At 41.9% G+C, this 15,716-nt stretch overlaps 1 protein-coding gene across 17 annotated transcripts in view; it reads right to left on the bottom strand.

The window, feature by feature from the left end:
- Positions 1-15,716, bottom strand: part of Col25a1 (collagen type XXV alpha 1 chain) — a 404,038-nt gene that overhangs the window by 183,147 nt on the left and 205,175 nt on the right. For all 17 annotated transcript variants that reach the window (XM_037207099.1, XM_037207100.1, XM_037207097.1 and 14 more), the window contains exons 3-4: positions 11,837-11,881; positions 9,916-9,923 (exon numbers count right to left, since the gene is read on the bottom strand). In XM_037207099.1, coding sequence (XP_037062994.1) covers positions 9,916-9,923; positions 11,837-11,881 — 53 coding nt within the window. The remainder of the gene's footprint in view (positions 1-9,915; positions 9,924-11,836; positions 11,882-15,716) is intronic.

The following is a 15,716-nucleotide window of genomic DNA, read 5'->3' as shown; positions in this document are numbered from 1 at the left end:
CTGCTCTCCCCAGGGAGTGAGCTTTAACTTATTCTCCCAGGCCACCCTTCATCCCCTACTCTATGAAGCCATGTATCTCCCTGGACCACCCTTTACCTCCCCTCTATACAGTCATAAACCTTCCAGGTACCTTATCATAAGGTCAAGTCCTATAGCACCTCTGTGATGAGTCACCTTGCTATCACCTTGACTGGGTTGAGGAAACCCAGCTAGAATAGTAAAGCACAGCTTCGGGTGTGTCTGTGCAAGGATTAACCAGAGAGAAGGTCTTCCCTGAATGTGGGCCATCCATCCCATAGGCTGGGAGCCCAGATGGAACAGAAGTAGAAACATGAGAAAGCATCCCAGCACAGGCATGCTCTCCGCCTGGCGGCCATGCTGTGAACAGCTGTTCTAAACTACAATCTTCTCATTGCTGTGGCCATATTGTTTGTATAAAAGCAACTTCCGGGGAGTGGGTGGGTGCGGTGGCAGGTTTAATCTGGTTCACTGTTTAAAGGTACCCTCCTCCTTTCAGAGGGCATGGCGTCACATTACATCCACATCCAGGAAGCAGAGAGAAATGGCCTCTGGGACCCGAGCCCAGGGAATGGTGCCACCCACAACGGCCCTATTCCTCCTACCTCACTCAAACCTTCTTGGAAATATCCTTATGGACACAGCCATGTTTTCTCTGGTGATTCTAAATTAAATCTAGTTGAAAATAAACATAAGCCATCACATCTGCCATACCTTCCCTGCTATGACAGGAAAATCTCTGAAAACTTACCCAAATTAAGAATTCCCAGTTAGAGATATCTGCCAGTCATCTCTGCCACAGCAACAAAACCTGCCATGCCCCGACTCAGGCCTTTTCCTGCACAGTATCTCCCAGAGTGACACCGAAGCATTTCTTTCTTCCCTTCGCCCCTCTGAGGTCCTCTGCAGGAGTGCTCTTCTAAAACGTTCCTCTGGTCATGCCTGCTCTGCCTAACTCCACTGAGACTGCACACTTTGGGGCAGATGACGTAGCCTGGCACGCAAGGTCCTCTGTCGCCTCTGTCTCAGTCTGTCTCCTCACTCTTCCTCATCTTATCCTTGGGCTCCTGCCTGACTTAACACACCTGTTCTTTGTTTTCACTGATGTCCCTCTTCCTTGTACCTCAAAGACTTTTAAACGTTAAATTCTTTGGGAAAAAAAAAAAGCCATGTAGAAGACAATCACCTTGACCAGACATACCCTGGCTCCCCTCCATGATCAAATCTGGACCGTTTTCTCCCCTACTATTCTCTCACTGAGCCTGGGTGTGCCACGAACACGCCTCTTTCCTCATCGTATTGCTTTTCCTTTGATATTGCTCTTTCCCCATCAAATCAGTTTGTGTTTTGTTCTCTACCGGATTCTGACGTCTCTGGAGACAAGGCCATGTCTTACTTGCCATTTCACGCTCTCTACACGGCAGAGGGGAAGCCACGCCCTGGATGCTCAGAGCAACCTTGGTAAATCAATCACGGCACTATCCTTTAAGTATCTTTTAATGAACTAGCTATTAACAATCATGTGGCATCCTCCTGCCTCTACATCTCTTTGTTTCTATGTTGACCACTATAATTTTTAATAATGTCTCAGCAACGTGAGTTAGAAGTACATACATTGTGAGTAGTTTCAGGGCATTAGAAAGGAGAAAACAAGAAGTTTTATTTTAACCACAAGCAGGAAGATTTGTGAAAGTAAATGTGTACTAAAATCATTAATAATTTTGTTAATAACATTTAAGAAACTGGCAAAAGCAGATTTCATGATCTGAATTTTTTTTTCTTAATTCTGCCAGAAAGAAAATTGAAGTTTATTTAATAATGAAAGGAGGAGAGTATTTCCATATCAGAGCCCTGTGGACAATATCCATAGATGAACGTTACATTTAGTTAGCTTTGGCTAAATGTGTGTATGGCGGTGGTGGGGTGCTTTATGGAGACCATGGACTCAGCACTGGGTGGCACCATTCTCTGTGCAGAGCAATCACAGCATTTTCAAGTGGCTGCTTTGGAAGAATGGAGCCACTGAGGTCCCCTTCGTGTGCATGCGCTGCTGGGTATTATTAATGCTTAACTGCTCATGAGAAACAGCTATCACTCAGATCACTCATCCGACCTTGTTAAAAATATTGCTTTCAAAATGTGTCTAAGCTGCTTTGCAGGTACATTTAACCCTAAAGTAGCTTTTTTGCCATTAATAGTTACTGTTTCACAAATCACAAAGTCACTTCTCTAACTTGTCCCATGAGATATCTACATGTCATCATGGCAAACAGTTCTAAGAATTCAGCCATGGGACCAAGAATTTGGTGACAAGAAAGCAAAACGGGACGGGGTGACAGGATCACCTCATTTGTTAGTGGATTTGCTAACAGAATGGTATGCACATATCCACCTATCCCATACGTTTCCCTTTTAAATGTCTTTAGGAATTCTGAATGAAGCTTGGGGTGTATGTAGCTCTACAGTGCACTTGCCAAGAGTGTGGTATGACCCTGGGTTTGATCTCTACAAAAGAAAGACGTAAGACTGCCTTCCTCTCCTCCTTATATTTTAATTTAAAAGGATCACTCTTTTAGCTCCCTCTTTTTTCTCTTCCCTGATTTGTTTAGCTTTCCTTTTGAGTCCAGTTATGATTCTCTACATCCCCTGAAGTTATGTGAGCAGCTGACTTGACTCCTGTCACGTTTCTGGGTAGAAGTGATGATATATGGAGCACCCCCACTTGACCCTCTGCTCTTTCTTCATCTTTGGTCCAACCCCAGGGGAGTCTCGGCATAGACTGTGAAGATGACAGAGTCTCCACTGGTCTGAGTCCCACTTATAAGCACAGTCCTACACCACATACAAGGAACAAATGTCCATTGTGGCAAGCCAGCAAGATCTCAGTTCTTATCTGATATCAAGGCTATAGCCATTCTCAAATTGATGGTATGCATAAATACTACACAGAAAACACAATGTTGCAAAATACCACTGATACTTATATATTTATTTGTTCTTCCTCATTAAACACACACACACACACACACACACAACAACACACACACACACACACACACCCTGAGCTAGCTCAATTTGAAGATGAGTTTGTAGGCTTTATACCACTTGCACAATTCAAAGGTCTGCTTTATCTGGCACTATAGCCTACATAAAGAAGAATACAGAAAGCAAGTAAACAAATTGGGGCTGAACTTTGCCATCTGTAACCCTGAACCACTTAAAAACAGGATGCTGGGCTCTTCTCTTAAGAGTTCACCATTATAGGCCCCTTTTTATCTTATATTGCAGGAGGTAAATGCTGTGGGATGGTCTGTATGTCAAATTGCTCTGATTGGTCAATAAATAAAACACTGATTGGCCAGTGGCCAGGCAGGAAGTATAGGCAGGACTAACAGAGAGGAGAACTGAGGGAACAGGAAGGCAGGGAGAGTCACTGCCAGCCGCCACCATGACAAGTAGCATGTGAAGATGCTGGTAAGCCACGAGGCAAGGTATAGATTTATGGGAATGGATTAATTTAAGCTGTAAGAACAGTTAGCAAGAAGCCTGCCACAGCCATACAGTTTGTAAGCAATATATGTCTCTGTGTTTACTTGGTTGGGTCTGAGCAGCTGTGGGACTGGCGGGTGACAGATTTGTCCTGACTGTGGGCAAGGCAGGAAAACTCTAGTTACAAATGGCTCCCAACGTGTTGGCACGAGTTTCCACCTAAAACCTGAGAAAAAAGATTATAAAATGGAGCTAAAAACAGTTCCTAGTTGTTTCTCTCAAGTTAGTGGCAGCCTGTGTGTTTGAGCTACTATGACGGGTTTCTGGCATGTGCACTTGACCTACAGTTTGGAGGAAATGAGGTCTCTGCAAGTGGTACACTAAGCTGCGTCGTGGATTTAGCCTTTGCTAGTACAAAACAAAAAAAGAGGTTTCTGGGCTACACGCTGCTTTGATAGAAGCATAGACCCACTATTTCTGAGAGTTGATGGCTCCCAGAGCTGGCGGAAAATGTACCACCACCATGTTGGGAAGCTGAAGTGGGCGGAGGCAGCAGCCACAGCACTGTTTCAGGCTTAGAAGGCTGCAGTTTAAAGCAATAGGCTAAAGGTAATATAAAAAAATAAGCCACATAAAGATGGCTACCACACAGAGAATCTGGGCAATGCAGGAAAACTCTAGTTACAGGTGAACATATACACAAGATCTCAAAATGCACAGGCTAGTTTTTATGTCAACTCCACACAAGCTAGGGTCATCTGGAAAGAAAGACTCTTAATTGAGAAAATGCCTCCTCTGTAAGATTAGCCTGTAGGCAAGTCTGTGGGGTATGGTCTTGATTAATGATTGACTTTGGATGGCCCATACCACTGTGGGCAGTGCTACCCTAGGCAGGTGATCCTGAGTTGTATAAGAAAGCAGACTGGGCAAGCTATGGGGAGCAAGCTAGTAGGCAGCATCCCTCCATGGCCTCTGCATCAGTTCCTGTCTCCAGGTTCCTGCCTTGAGTTATTGTCAGGATTTTCCTGGATTATGGATTACAGACTATAAGATATTAAAAAAAAAAAAAAAAAAAAACAACCCTTTCTCCCCAAGTTGATTTGGTCATGGTATTTTATAACAGAAGCAAAATCAAACAGCCTCTTACCATTTTTTCTAACTCTATTCCTAGAAGCCTTTAAACCTAAATTAACTGTCCAGGTTTTTGTTCCTTTGGATTGCTACAGTGAATGTTGCGGTTATCTAGCTATACAGGTATTTTATACTGAGATCACCTCCTACAAGACAAACAGTTTTGTCTTCAGTCTCCAACAGTATCCTATTAAAGGGAAAAAGAGTGGTCACTAAAGGCGATGGTCTGTTCGCTGTCCACTTGACAGGATCTAGACTCGCTTGGGACATGGGTTGCCGAGTGTACGCATGGGGGATTGTCCTGATTACATTCATTGAGGTGGGAAGGCACGCCACTGTCCCTGCCTCTTCACTGCAGATGCAATGGGATTCCGCCTCCTGTTGCTCTGGCTTTCCCCACCATGATGGACTGAGTCCAGCAAGCATGAATGGAAACAAGCCACCACCTCTGGAAGTTGCCTTTGTCAGACTACTGTGTTGCTGTAACAGGAAAAGAATGGAACAAAAGCATAGAAGAGCTTTTTCTAAAAACTTTCACAAACGCACTTTCCTGACTCAAAGGCAAAGCTTATCCTTTTAAGGAATGTGCTTTCACTTGACACTGCTCACATCACATGTAAGTTCGCTCTGAGTAAGTGACAACAGGAAAGCCTATGTACAAGTTGCAAGGTCCACAGATAACTAGAAAGTACTTAGAGTAACCGATAGAAAACAGCAGGCAGAGCGAGGCACAGCAAGGACACTACCTACAGAGAAGGCTGTGATGCTAGAACTCAACTTGCCTGAAAAACGTCTTTGGGCAACATGGAGGGAAATGAGATTTGAAGAGAGAGAAACCTAGGTTCAAATTCTACTTCTGTCTCGTGATTGATGTATGCTCTTGGACAAATTATGTAATTAATGGGCCCATCCCCCAGTCTCTTCCTTTGTAAAATGGGTCTAGTCAGTCTTGGTCACTAAGGCGATATAGACATTGATACATGGAATGGCTAAACATGAGTAGGTGCTGTCACTTATACTTATATCTGGAGAAGAATTACTCTAGAATGAGAAATCCTAAGTTGTTTCTTCATTATGAGGTAGAGATGTCAGAGTTTTGCATCTTAAAGTTCTTCAGAGACTTTTTCTTCCTAATTCATCTACCACAGGACCAGCACAGTGAGCTTAGCTTGGCTCGGTCTGCCTCACTCATCTGTCAACAACATTCTAACGCTCAAACCGAGTTGACAATTGCTGAAGGTGGACGGAACAAAAGAGGCTGTGTAACGGCATCGGATTTCACACCTCAGAGAGTTCAAGCTACCAACAATAACATCATATCTCTGTCAATCAAGAGTAATTATGGGGCTTGGTGGACCCATACAAGTAAAACAGTCAGTTAGAAAGGGGTCTCCTGACTCTCTCTCTGGCTACAGTTATTAGACATGCTTGATTCTGTGACCCATGAATATTTGAGTAGAACTTCCTTTTGGACAGAAAGACAGACTGTAAAACTGGGGGAGATGTTTGCTCATTTTAAAAATCCTGAAGTAATTTTCCAAATTCATATCTAAGTCTTTTCTTCATATTTCAGGATATATATATATATCTGAAACAGGGCTGGAGATGGTTCAGTTGCAAAGTGCCCAGGTACCAGAGTTTGGATTCCCCAACACACACTGAAAGTCAGGCATGGGGGTGGAGTAACCATCACACTGGAGGGCAGAGAACCAAATTCCTGGAGCTCAATGGGCAGCACAAATTGGTCAGCTCCAGGTAGAGTGAGCAAACCTGTCTCAAAATCCAACACACACATACTCACTCACAAGCTATCCAAAACCGAAAGCATAATTTCATACTTAATAAACACAATGGTCAGACACATCACTGGAGTATTATCAGAGTTAGAGTTAGATGCCTAAGCATCTACACAGAGTTCCTTAGAACAGGATTCTAAAGTACGTCACTTTCATGAGAAGAAAAGTAGATGAATAGAAAAAGCAGACCAATTGACTTTATAATCATAAAATTGCTCCATTTCATCTATTTATAAATATTTTTGTCAAAATGGATTAAGGCTTAACAGCTTATTGTAGAGTAAATTGATATGTGGGTTGCACATTCAAGTTGCAGTTCAAGTTTTAAATTATAAATAACCTCAATATACAAAAAAACACCTAGAAAGTGACAAGTAAAGCATGTAATTAGGTATGCCCACACATTCTAGTGGGTTATACCCAAGATTTTCAAAATATATCAAATGAAGATATAAAGGGGAAGTCAATAAATTTTATCATCAAGGATGCTTTTATTATTTTGCTCTTTTAATCTGGAGAATATTACTGCAAGAGAGTAACAAGGAACAGGTACATTTTAGCAGGAAGAAAAGACAATGAGATTTGCCACCCTCCCCTGGACCAGTCAGCACATTGTGGATCATTGCAATGTACCCAATGCTGCCTGTTATGCTGAGTATTTCTGACAACAAAATTAAAAAGTGAAGGACGAAAAAATGCACAGCAGGATGTTGAGTCTCCATCTCAGCATCCTGCTCATAAGAAGCTCCAGCATGCCAGGAGGTCAGCAAGAGAGACATCTGGAGGACTTCCTTGCTATAGGTTGAAGACTATCAACTTATCAAACTACCTGTGGGCTTCACATAAAAAATACAGAATGAAAACAAAGGCTCTTGTGGTTAAAATAGTAGCACACCTTGATATCTGCAGAGGAAGTAGTTTCTTACTTGTGAAGACAGCTGAGCACATTTTAAAGACACCAATTAGGGAAATAAAATTTTTTAAAAATAGGATTGAATTAACTTTAGATTCCAGATCATGGAAAAGAATAAAAGAAAACTATACACAAAACTAAAATGATGCTTAAAATAAGAAATATAAGATCAGACATTAACATCACAAATAATTGGATGCTGTCTGTAGATAAATACATTGCTAGTAAGTCTATCTAATCATAACAGTGCCACTATTCATTAATATTTATTCGGATATAAGCAATACTATAGAAATTGCCTCTAAAGCTACTTATTCTAAAGCAAAATTAGATGGACAAGAGATACTTCTTAGAAATCTGAGGGTTAAAAAATGAGAGGCTCAACAGGACTTCATTACGAGATGAGAATTTTACCTGTAGGAGCCCAGGCACAGTATCATAAGCAACAATGTACAACTCCATTGTATTCAAAGAGGCTGAAGTCTACACACTTCTTCCCCTGGTTTTCAACTACGAGTGTGCCAGTTACTTTTCTACTGCTGCGATAAAACACCAGGACCAACAGTGATTTGTGGAAGGAGTTTCTGGATGACAGTTCCTAAGACAGAAGAATCCATGGTGGGAGGCGGGGTTGAAACACAGGTGGACCGACCCTCTCCAGCAAGCTGTTCGTCCTAACTCCTCAAGGAGCGCCACCAACTGGGGAAGAAAGTGTGCAAATGCCTGAGCCTATGGAGGACATTTCTCACTTAAACTACTACAGCTGGTTTCTCATCCAACCTTCATGTGAACAATCTGAATGATCTCTTACTCAGTATGAAAACACATGGCCACAACTTAATGTCCTTGAAGTAGTTGGCTGCCCTCATCCCGACTAGTTTGAAACAAAGTCAAGGTAAAGTGTGTGGAGAGGGGGTCATGCTTGCTTTATAATGTGGCCATTTTACATTGACTGACCAAGCTTTTTTGTATGTGATTATTAATGCCAGGGAATGTGATTTAACCATGGTCTGCCTAACTTTTATAACAATGGCCTGTGTTATAACACACTTAGAATTCATGAGGAATTAAGTAGGAAGCTGAAATTATATAAAATCAGATGTATCCAACCGAATTTTAAATTCACAAGCCCTTAACTATGCAACTTTATGGGATTAACCTCAACAAACCTTAGTTTCATCATTGGTAGTATCAGAGGGTTGTATGAATGAAAATGAAATTTTGTGCACAAAATGCATAGACAATTGCATACCAAATAGCCGAGACCTAGTAAGTTCTTCCCTTCTTTATATATAGTAAGAAAAGATACACAAAACCTTTCAGCAGAAAATCTGGACTAGAAGATAGCCCAAGCAAATGTAAGTAATATGCCCACATGCTGTTTTAATGAACCAAAGAGGAAATGCTTCCATCTTAAAGGTCACCATCAGGCAGACATGGGAATTAACTTCTCAGTCTGTATGACAAACACAAATTTCCCAGAAAGAAGCCTTGAACATGTCATTCCCCTGGTAACCCTGGGAGTTTCCTCTGGGGTAGTCGTGTCTTGTTTTGAGTTTTAAAGACAGAAGCTTAAATATGTAGGCAGGGAGTAAAGGCTTCTAGACCTGGACCACGCTGTCTACCTAGCATTAAGCAAGAGCAGATAAGTCAGTCACAGAAGCAAGAGTATTGTGAACATGATTCATGTCACATCCTTGAACACAGCAGGAAGGCTGCAAAAGATATTTAGAAGCCAATGCTTCCTCTGAACAAGTCCACAAGTGTGTGCTAATCCCTCTCCCTGGACTATGCCGGCCTCAGATAAAGTGGCAATGTAGAATCTGGGATGAGAAACTATCTCAAGGCTAATGATCACTGCTACTGAAATGGCCCGGTGCACAATGTAAACACCGGGGTCAGACAGCAGATATCCAGGATATTACTCAAAAACACATCGAGCTCAAAGCTGACAAGATAATCTATTCCTGTGAGTGCAAAGCAGTCTGGAATGCCACAGCTATGACCTACTCAGGGAAAGAAAGGAGCACAAACTCTCCAAGGGCCGTGTCTCAGCCTCCTCGTGCAGGCAAGGCTCCAACAGACTTCAAAGGAAGTTCTGCCTTCGAAGGGATGACTGGCCTCGGCAGCGGCGCACAGGGGGTATCGCTTCCATGATCATGTTGCCATCTACATTTGGTGGACCGGCAAATCCAAATATCTCAGACACGAGTTTAAACAGATGAAAAAAGAAGTGTGAAATAGCTTGGAGACTTGCTTGCAAAAGAAACCTCAGAATTCCAGGAAAAAGACGCAAAACCAGAAGCTTCATACATTACTCCAAAGTCTCAAGAGAATAATCAGTGTGTGACAACATAAAAAATAAAGCCCATCCCCAAATATTGCATTCTAGTATAGCACACGACCCCAAAATTGTGTAGTAAAGAAATTATTTTCCACATTAAACATTCATAAAAGGTCAGTCACATTTTCCTGAATGAAGCTTCAGCCATATCTGTTTTTAACAAGGTTTTAACATACGTGGATCTTGATTAATGTAGAGAGCTCAAATCATCAGACAATACTTACAGGAGGACCTGTGGGCGAGGATGGGGGGAGGAAAAAGAGAAAGAGAAATTAGTGAATATCAATGTTAAAATTAATAGACAATGAATCATTATAACCACATCACAATGCTAGAAACACAAAGGAGACTTAGAACACAATGATTCTTAAGTCTTTCCCTAACATCACAGACCTTTGAGATGACAGAAAAAATAAACTTATTCCCAAACACAAATTGTGCTGAGAATTTGAACTTTCGGGTTCTCCAAAGCGCACTCATGTGTAGCTGAGAGGCCTGTGATCTTTAAATAAAACTGTGTAATACCTACAAGTTTAGGTAAAATATGAGTCAGGAGAATCTTGACTGCTTTTGACAGGCTTCTCCAGAGAACTGAGCTTGATAAACAGTGAAATCAGCAAAGCCTATCATTTGCTGAAAGCTGCCCTTGAAGAACACCCTTCCTTCAACGCGTCCCCAATGCATAAAGGCCCAGGCCTGGTGTCTCTAGAGGTTTCTTGAAACCAGAACACAGGCAAACACTGAGAACATTTCTGTATTTCACACACCATATGCTCTAAACACCAACTCTAAGTAACTAGGCGGTTGGGAAGTGATTTTGATCTTGTCTATAGAACTTCCTCCTTAATCTTCTGACGCAAGATTGTTTAGGTGATTGTCTGACTCCAACAATGTTTTATCATTTCTTTTACCGGCTAGTGTGGGAGAAGCACTGAGTCGGGGCAGGTATTGGGGAAGCCTAACAAACAAGAACAAACTGAAGGTGCCAAAGTGAGTCCCATCACGCTGCAGGCTGGCCTTGACATTTAATTTTAAAGGATGGGATGAAGCCTCGCTTCTGAACCCTGTCCTGCCAGCTCCACTCAGGGAGGCCTAAGGATGGCTCTTGAGGATACTCAGAAATCAGCAGCCAGCCTCCCCAGGTGATGAGTTTTCATAATCCCTTTCACTTTAGCAACCTTTTTAAAAGGGGAAGAGGAAATGGAACGGCCCAGATTCAGCCTGCTGCCTGCTTTTCCTGACAAGCTAGGGTTCTACTTTTTCAACACTTGGCCAGTGACTGTCTTAAATCTTGATAAATCCTAGTATTCGATAGTGGAAACTCCCATTTCAGAGCATGCTGGAGTCACCATGAAAGGAAGAACTGATGTTCTCATAAGAAAGCCATCTGGATACTGGCCCTTTTGAAATCTCAGACTAAGATTAAGAGCAGTAACCGACCTTACTTATTGCTATATCTTGGTTTCAGAAATATCTTAATTTGGTCTTTTCTACTTTACTTTACCTATAGGAATTTGTCCTGAAATCATGAACTACTGAAGTGGGGAGTCAGGACAAAGGATTGTAATAGCCCTGGCCAGATCAGACAATGGCTCCATTTCCTCAATGACAACGTGGAAACTCCAGACTAATGACACTGCACTCATCACCTTGGCTACACAGGGGCTACTCCCACAGTCCGTAAGAACGGTAAGGCAGTGGACAAACTGTGCCATTGGATAAAATAATAGAGCTTTCCAAGGTATTCTCCTTGAAGTACTAAGACAAATACCCCCCCCCCACCGCTCACCCAGAGAGAGGACACATGGGGTCATGTTGCCATGCCATGTGCAAGTGAGAACCCCACCAAGGAACACAGGACAGATGGGTTTACTTTGGTCAACAAGCAAGCTAAAACCAGGGGTGGAGTGTCAGTGCTTATTAACAGACAACACTTTGCCAATACTTCCTTCTTAGAATTTGTTGGAAATTAGGGTCTTTTCTTAAATTCAAGGTCTAGAATAAAAGTCACACACACACACACACACACACACACACACACACACACACACACACACACCTTTCAACAAGGAATGGCACCACTGATTCATGGAAACAAACATAGCTCCTGCACCAGAACTTTCGGAACACGAGGCAGTCACTTACCAGACTCTCCTCTTCGGCCCCTCTTTCCTCGTTTCCCCGGAGGACCTGAAATATAACAGATTATTTGTAGTATAGTTTCGTTTCTTCTGCTTGTATAATAGCTGCTACAGAATGGCTGTATCTTTGCTCCCCGCTTTTCAGCACCAGCTTTAAGAAAAGGACTCAGTGTTTATGAAGTAAACTCAGTGTTTACTCTTTCTTGCGTGTTTCAGCAAAGCTAAGCTCTATTTCATCCCCAATGCTGGTCTAGCCAACCATCTACCCCAAACCACTAAAAAGTCAGAATTTCTGTTCATCCCGTTTACATACCATCAATATTGACAAGATTTGCTAAGCAAGCAGGTGAGGTGTCATTTTTCTGAAGGTCTCAAATTGTAAGTACCAAATCTAAATAACTATTGTTTATCTTCAGTCAGGTTGAACATGATTCTTCTGAAACTATTTGGGTAGCAATTAATTAATTTACATTCACACTTGAAAAAATATTTCTGTTAAATGTGAATATCATGGAATTCCTTGATGACTTCATTAAGTGCATTACATGTATGTAGATTGTAAAACTTTAAGTCTGATTTTTTCTATAGAGACAAATCATTATCATTTAATGAACAGTTAGCCGTAATGATGATGCGATTCAAAAAGTAGGGAAAAAAACCAAAATAAAACAAAACAAAAAACATTCTAAACCTTTTTATTTCAGTGAGTTGCCTGTAAGTACAACCAAGTCATTCTGCATCAGCCTTAGCACATCAAATTCTAGCCATTTGCACTTCATGACATTGTTCTCAATTACACAATTTCTACCCACATTTCCTGGAGTGAAAATAGCTTCCACTGAATTATGGCTCAAGTGAACAGAAGAGAGTAATCAGCCCACAGTGAGGACTGAGTGCGTCTAGTACTCACTGGGAGAAAAAGCCAAGGAAAACAAGAGCGCTGTGTGCTGCTAAGAATGAACTGCTGAGTAGGGTTCATGACTTCTAAACTCCAGAAAGTTCCAGAGACACAGCAACTGTCATCATGATTTTGAGTTATCAGCTCTAACCATACACTACCATGAGCAGTGGAAACACAGGCCACCCAGCTTCCCCTCTAGCTCACACAGGAGAAGTATGGCCATCTGTGTTGATAGCAGGGTAAAACAATTAATTAAGAAACAAAATCAATTGAAGATATTAGGAGACCCAGCTTGATAGCAAAACCCAAACTATCAGTAGACTTTTGGATTTCTTTCTATATTCTAGAAGAAGAGGAGAATTCCATACATACTCATTCCCAAAGACTGGGGACAGGAAAATTAAATAAGTAAATAAACATGATAGGTTCTTACTATATAAGACCAGTATACATTTATACGCTGGCCCAGACTCACACATGGACATATGTACTGACAGACTCCAGCATTTTCAACTCCTGAAGATTAGAGCTCAGATGTTTATAGTATAAAATCACTTAACCAAGGAAACTCAGCAGGCTCATTTGTGGTGGATGTGGTTAACATTAGAAGCCACTGTTGAAGAGGAGACTATTTTTTTTTTTTTAAGCAAGGAATATAGGAGTTCTACGAACTGATTATACTTTAAGTGACAAACAAGAATACTCCACATTTAGACTCACAGAAGAAGAAATTTAGCACTCCGAGGTAAGGAGACAGCATCAGGAAGACCAGGGGCTCAAACACAGTCGGAGGGAGGCGTCCTGACTGGCTGCTCCCTTACCAATGAGAACGTGACAAAGAAGCAATTTTATCTCCAGGAGAAACCCCAAAAAGCAGAGTAATGCTATTTCTAAAGACGTCTTCTTTGAATATTCAATCACAGATCTTCTAGAAATCAATCAAATGTTGTAGAAACTGTGGAACAAAAGGAAATGGAGTGGAAGGCATTTGAAAGATGGCACCCCCTGAAGATGACAGGGCTTCATGAAGAATATCATAATATTTGAGAGGCAGTGAATCCACACTAAGTGGTAAGATGAGAGCCTAAAATACACTGAACTTATGAAGAATACTGGATTGAGGAAGAGTATGATATAACGACAGCTGGACACATACATCTACAGTGAGTGACCTCTAACATGAGGAAAGCAAGCTACTGAACTGCACAAAATTCTCAGCACCATCTAGATATCTTGCTGGCAAAAAAGTCAACCAAAGTTTGAAGAAGTCCAACGGACAGATAAGAACACTGGGCTTGCCTCTAAATTTCAGATCAAAACCAAAGTGAGAAACAGAATGGGAGAGGCAGATTGGATAATGAACAACCGCAGAGCAGCCGAGAGAAGATGAAAACTCCCAGACAAAACTACTGGTAAGAGCTGACAAGCCAGGCGGCGGTGGCACACACCTTTAATCCAGCACTCAGGAGGCAGAGCAGGCGGATCTCTGTGAGTTCGAGGCCAGCCTGGGCTACAGAGGAAGTTCCAGGACAACCAAGGCTACACAGAGAAGCGGGTATGGGGGAGGGGGTAGGAGGAGGGGAGAACTGACAAAAGACAGTGACCTTGTCCACCCGCACAGGGTAACTCTGTTCTAACTCCTTTGCTGTTTTTGTTGCTGTTAAAAGTTTCATTTTGAAATCAGCTTAATAATTAGGTTTCCAAAGGCTTCTTCATACATCCTTATTTTAGCTAACCCGCCCACTACCCTCTTCTCCCCGACTCCCCACCCCCTGCTGAATCTCTCAACACTCACTGTTACCCCTCTTCCTTCTTCTTACATGGGTCCTGTGATCCCATAACTGGGCAAACATTGAATTGTAGCCTCCCATGTGGTTTTTCGTGCCGTCTTCCTTTGGGTCAGCCCTGTCCTTTACACCCCGATTTCCTCCACACTCCACACCCTTCCCTGTCACACTTCCACCTTCCTGTTTCCTTTCACCTGTAACACACTCTTCCTCCCCTCACATGATCCCCCTAGATCTCTTTCTGGTTTGCACACTGCAACTTGTGCTCCAACTTAAATATGCAAAATACAATACTTGAAATGAAGATCTGTATATGAGAGAGAAGATGGAGTGTTTCTCTTTCTGAGTCACTTCACTCAGTATCTTTTTTTTTCCAGTTCTATCTAAATAGATAGAATCTGCAAATTTCATGATTCCATTTTTCTTGACAGTTGAATAATATTCCACTGTGTATCCATGCCCCATTTTTCTTACCTATTCATCTGTTAATGAGCATTTAGGCTGACTGTTTGCTTGCTACTGTGACTAGAACAGGAGTGAGTGTGGATGTCTAAGTGTCTGTATAGTAGGATACAAACTGTTGTGTATTTGCCCAGGAATGGTATAGCTGGGTCACATGGCAGTTCTCGTCCTAGCTTTGGAGAAGCCTCCAGACTGACCTCTAAAGGGGTTGAACTCGTTTACACTCCTATCAACAGTTCCTCTTTCCCCACGTCACACCAGCACTCCTCATTTCTGTTCCTGATGATGGCCACTGCTCCTGGGATGGGACGGAATCTTAAAGAAGTTTTGATTTGCAGCTCTCTGATGGCTAAAGATGTTGAACACATTCTAAAGGGTTTCCTAATCATCTGTATTTCTTCTTTGGACATTTTCTGTTTAGTTTCATAGTCCATCTTTAAATTGGGTTATTTTCTTATGGTTTAGGTTTCTTTCTTCTTCTTCTTTTTTTTTTTTAGTTCTTTGTATATTTTAGACACTAACCTATCAGGTGACTATCTGGAAAAGATTTTCTGTCAGCTGCCTATTCACTCATCTCACTATTTCCTCTGCTGTACACAGGCTTTAGGTTTCCCAAGATGTCAACTGTCGACTATTGGTCATATTTCCTTTGCTACTGGAGTTTGATTCAGACAGTTCTCCTTATTTGTGCCTGCACGTTGATGTGTGCTCCCTACCTTTTCTTCTAGAAACTT

Source organism: Peromyscus leucopus, chromosome 6 (assembly GCF_004664715.2).
Source record: "Peromyscus leucopus breed LL Stock chromosome 6, UCI_PerLeu_2.1, whole genome shotgun sequence".
NCBI classification, from domain to species: Eukaryota; Metazoa; Chordata; class Mammalia; order Rodentia; family Cricetidae; genus Peromyscus; species Peromyscus leucopus.
Note: the sequence above shows the minus strand (reverse complement) of the source record. Positions and strands in the feature narration are given on the sequence as shown.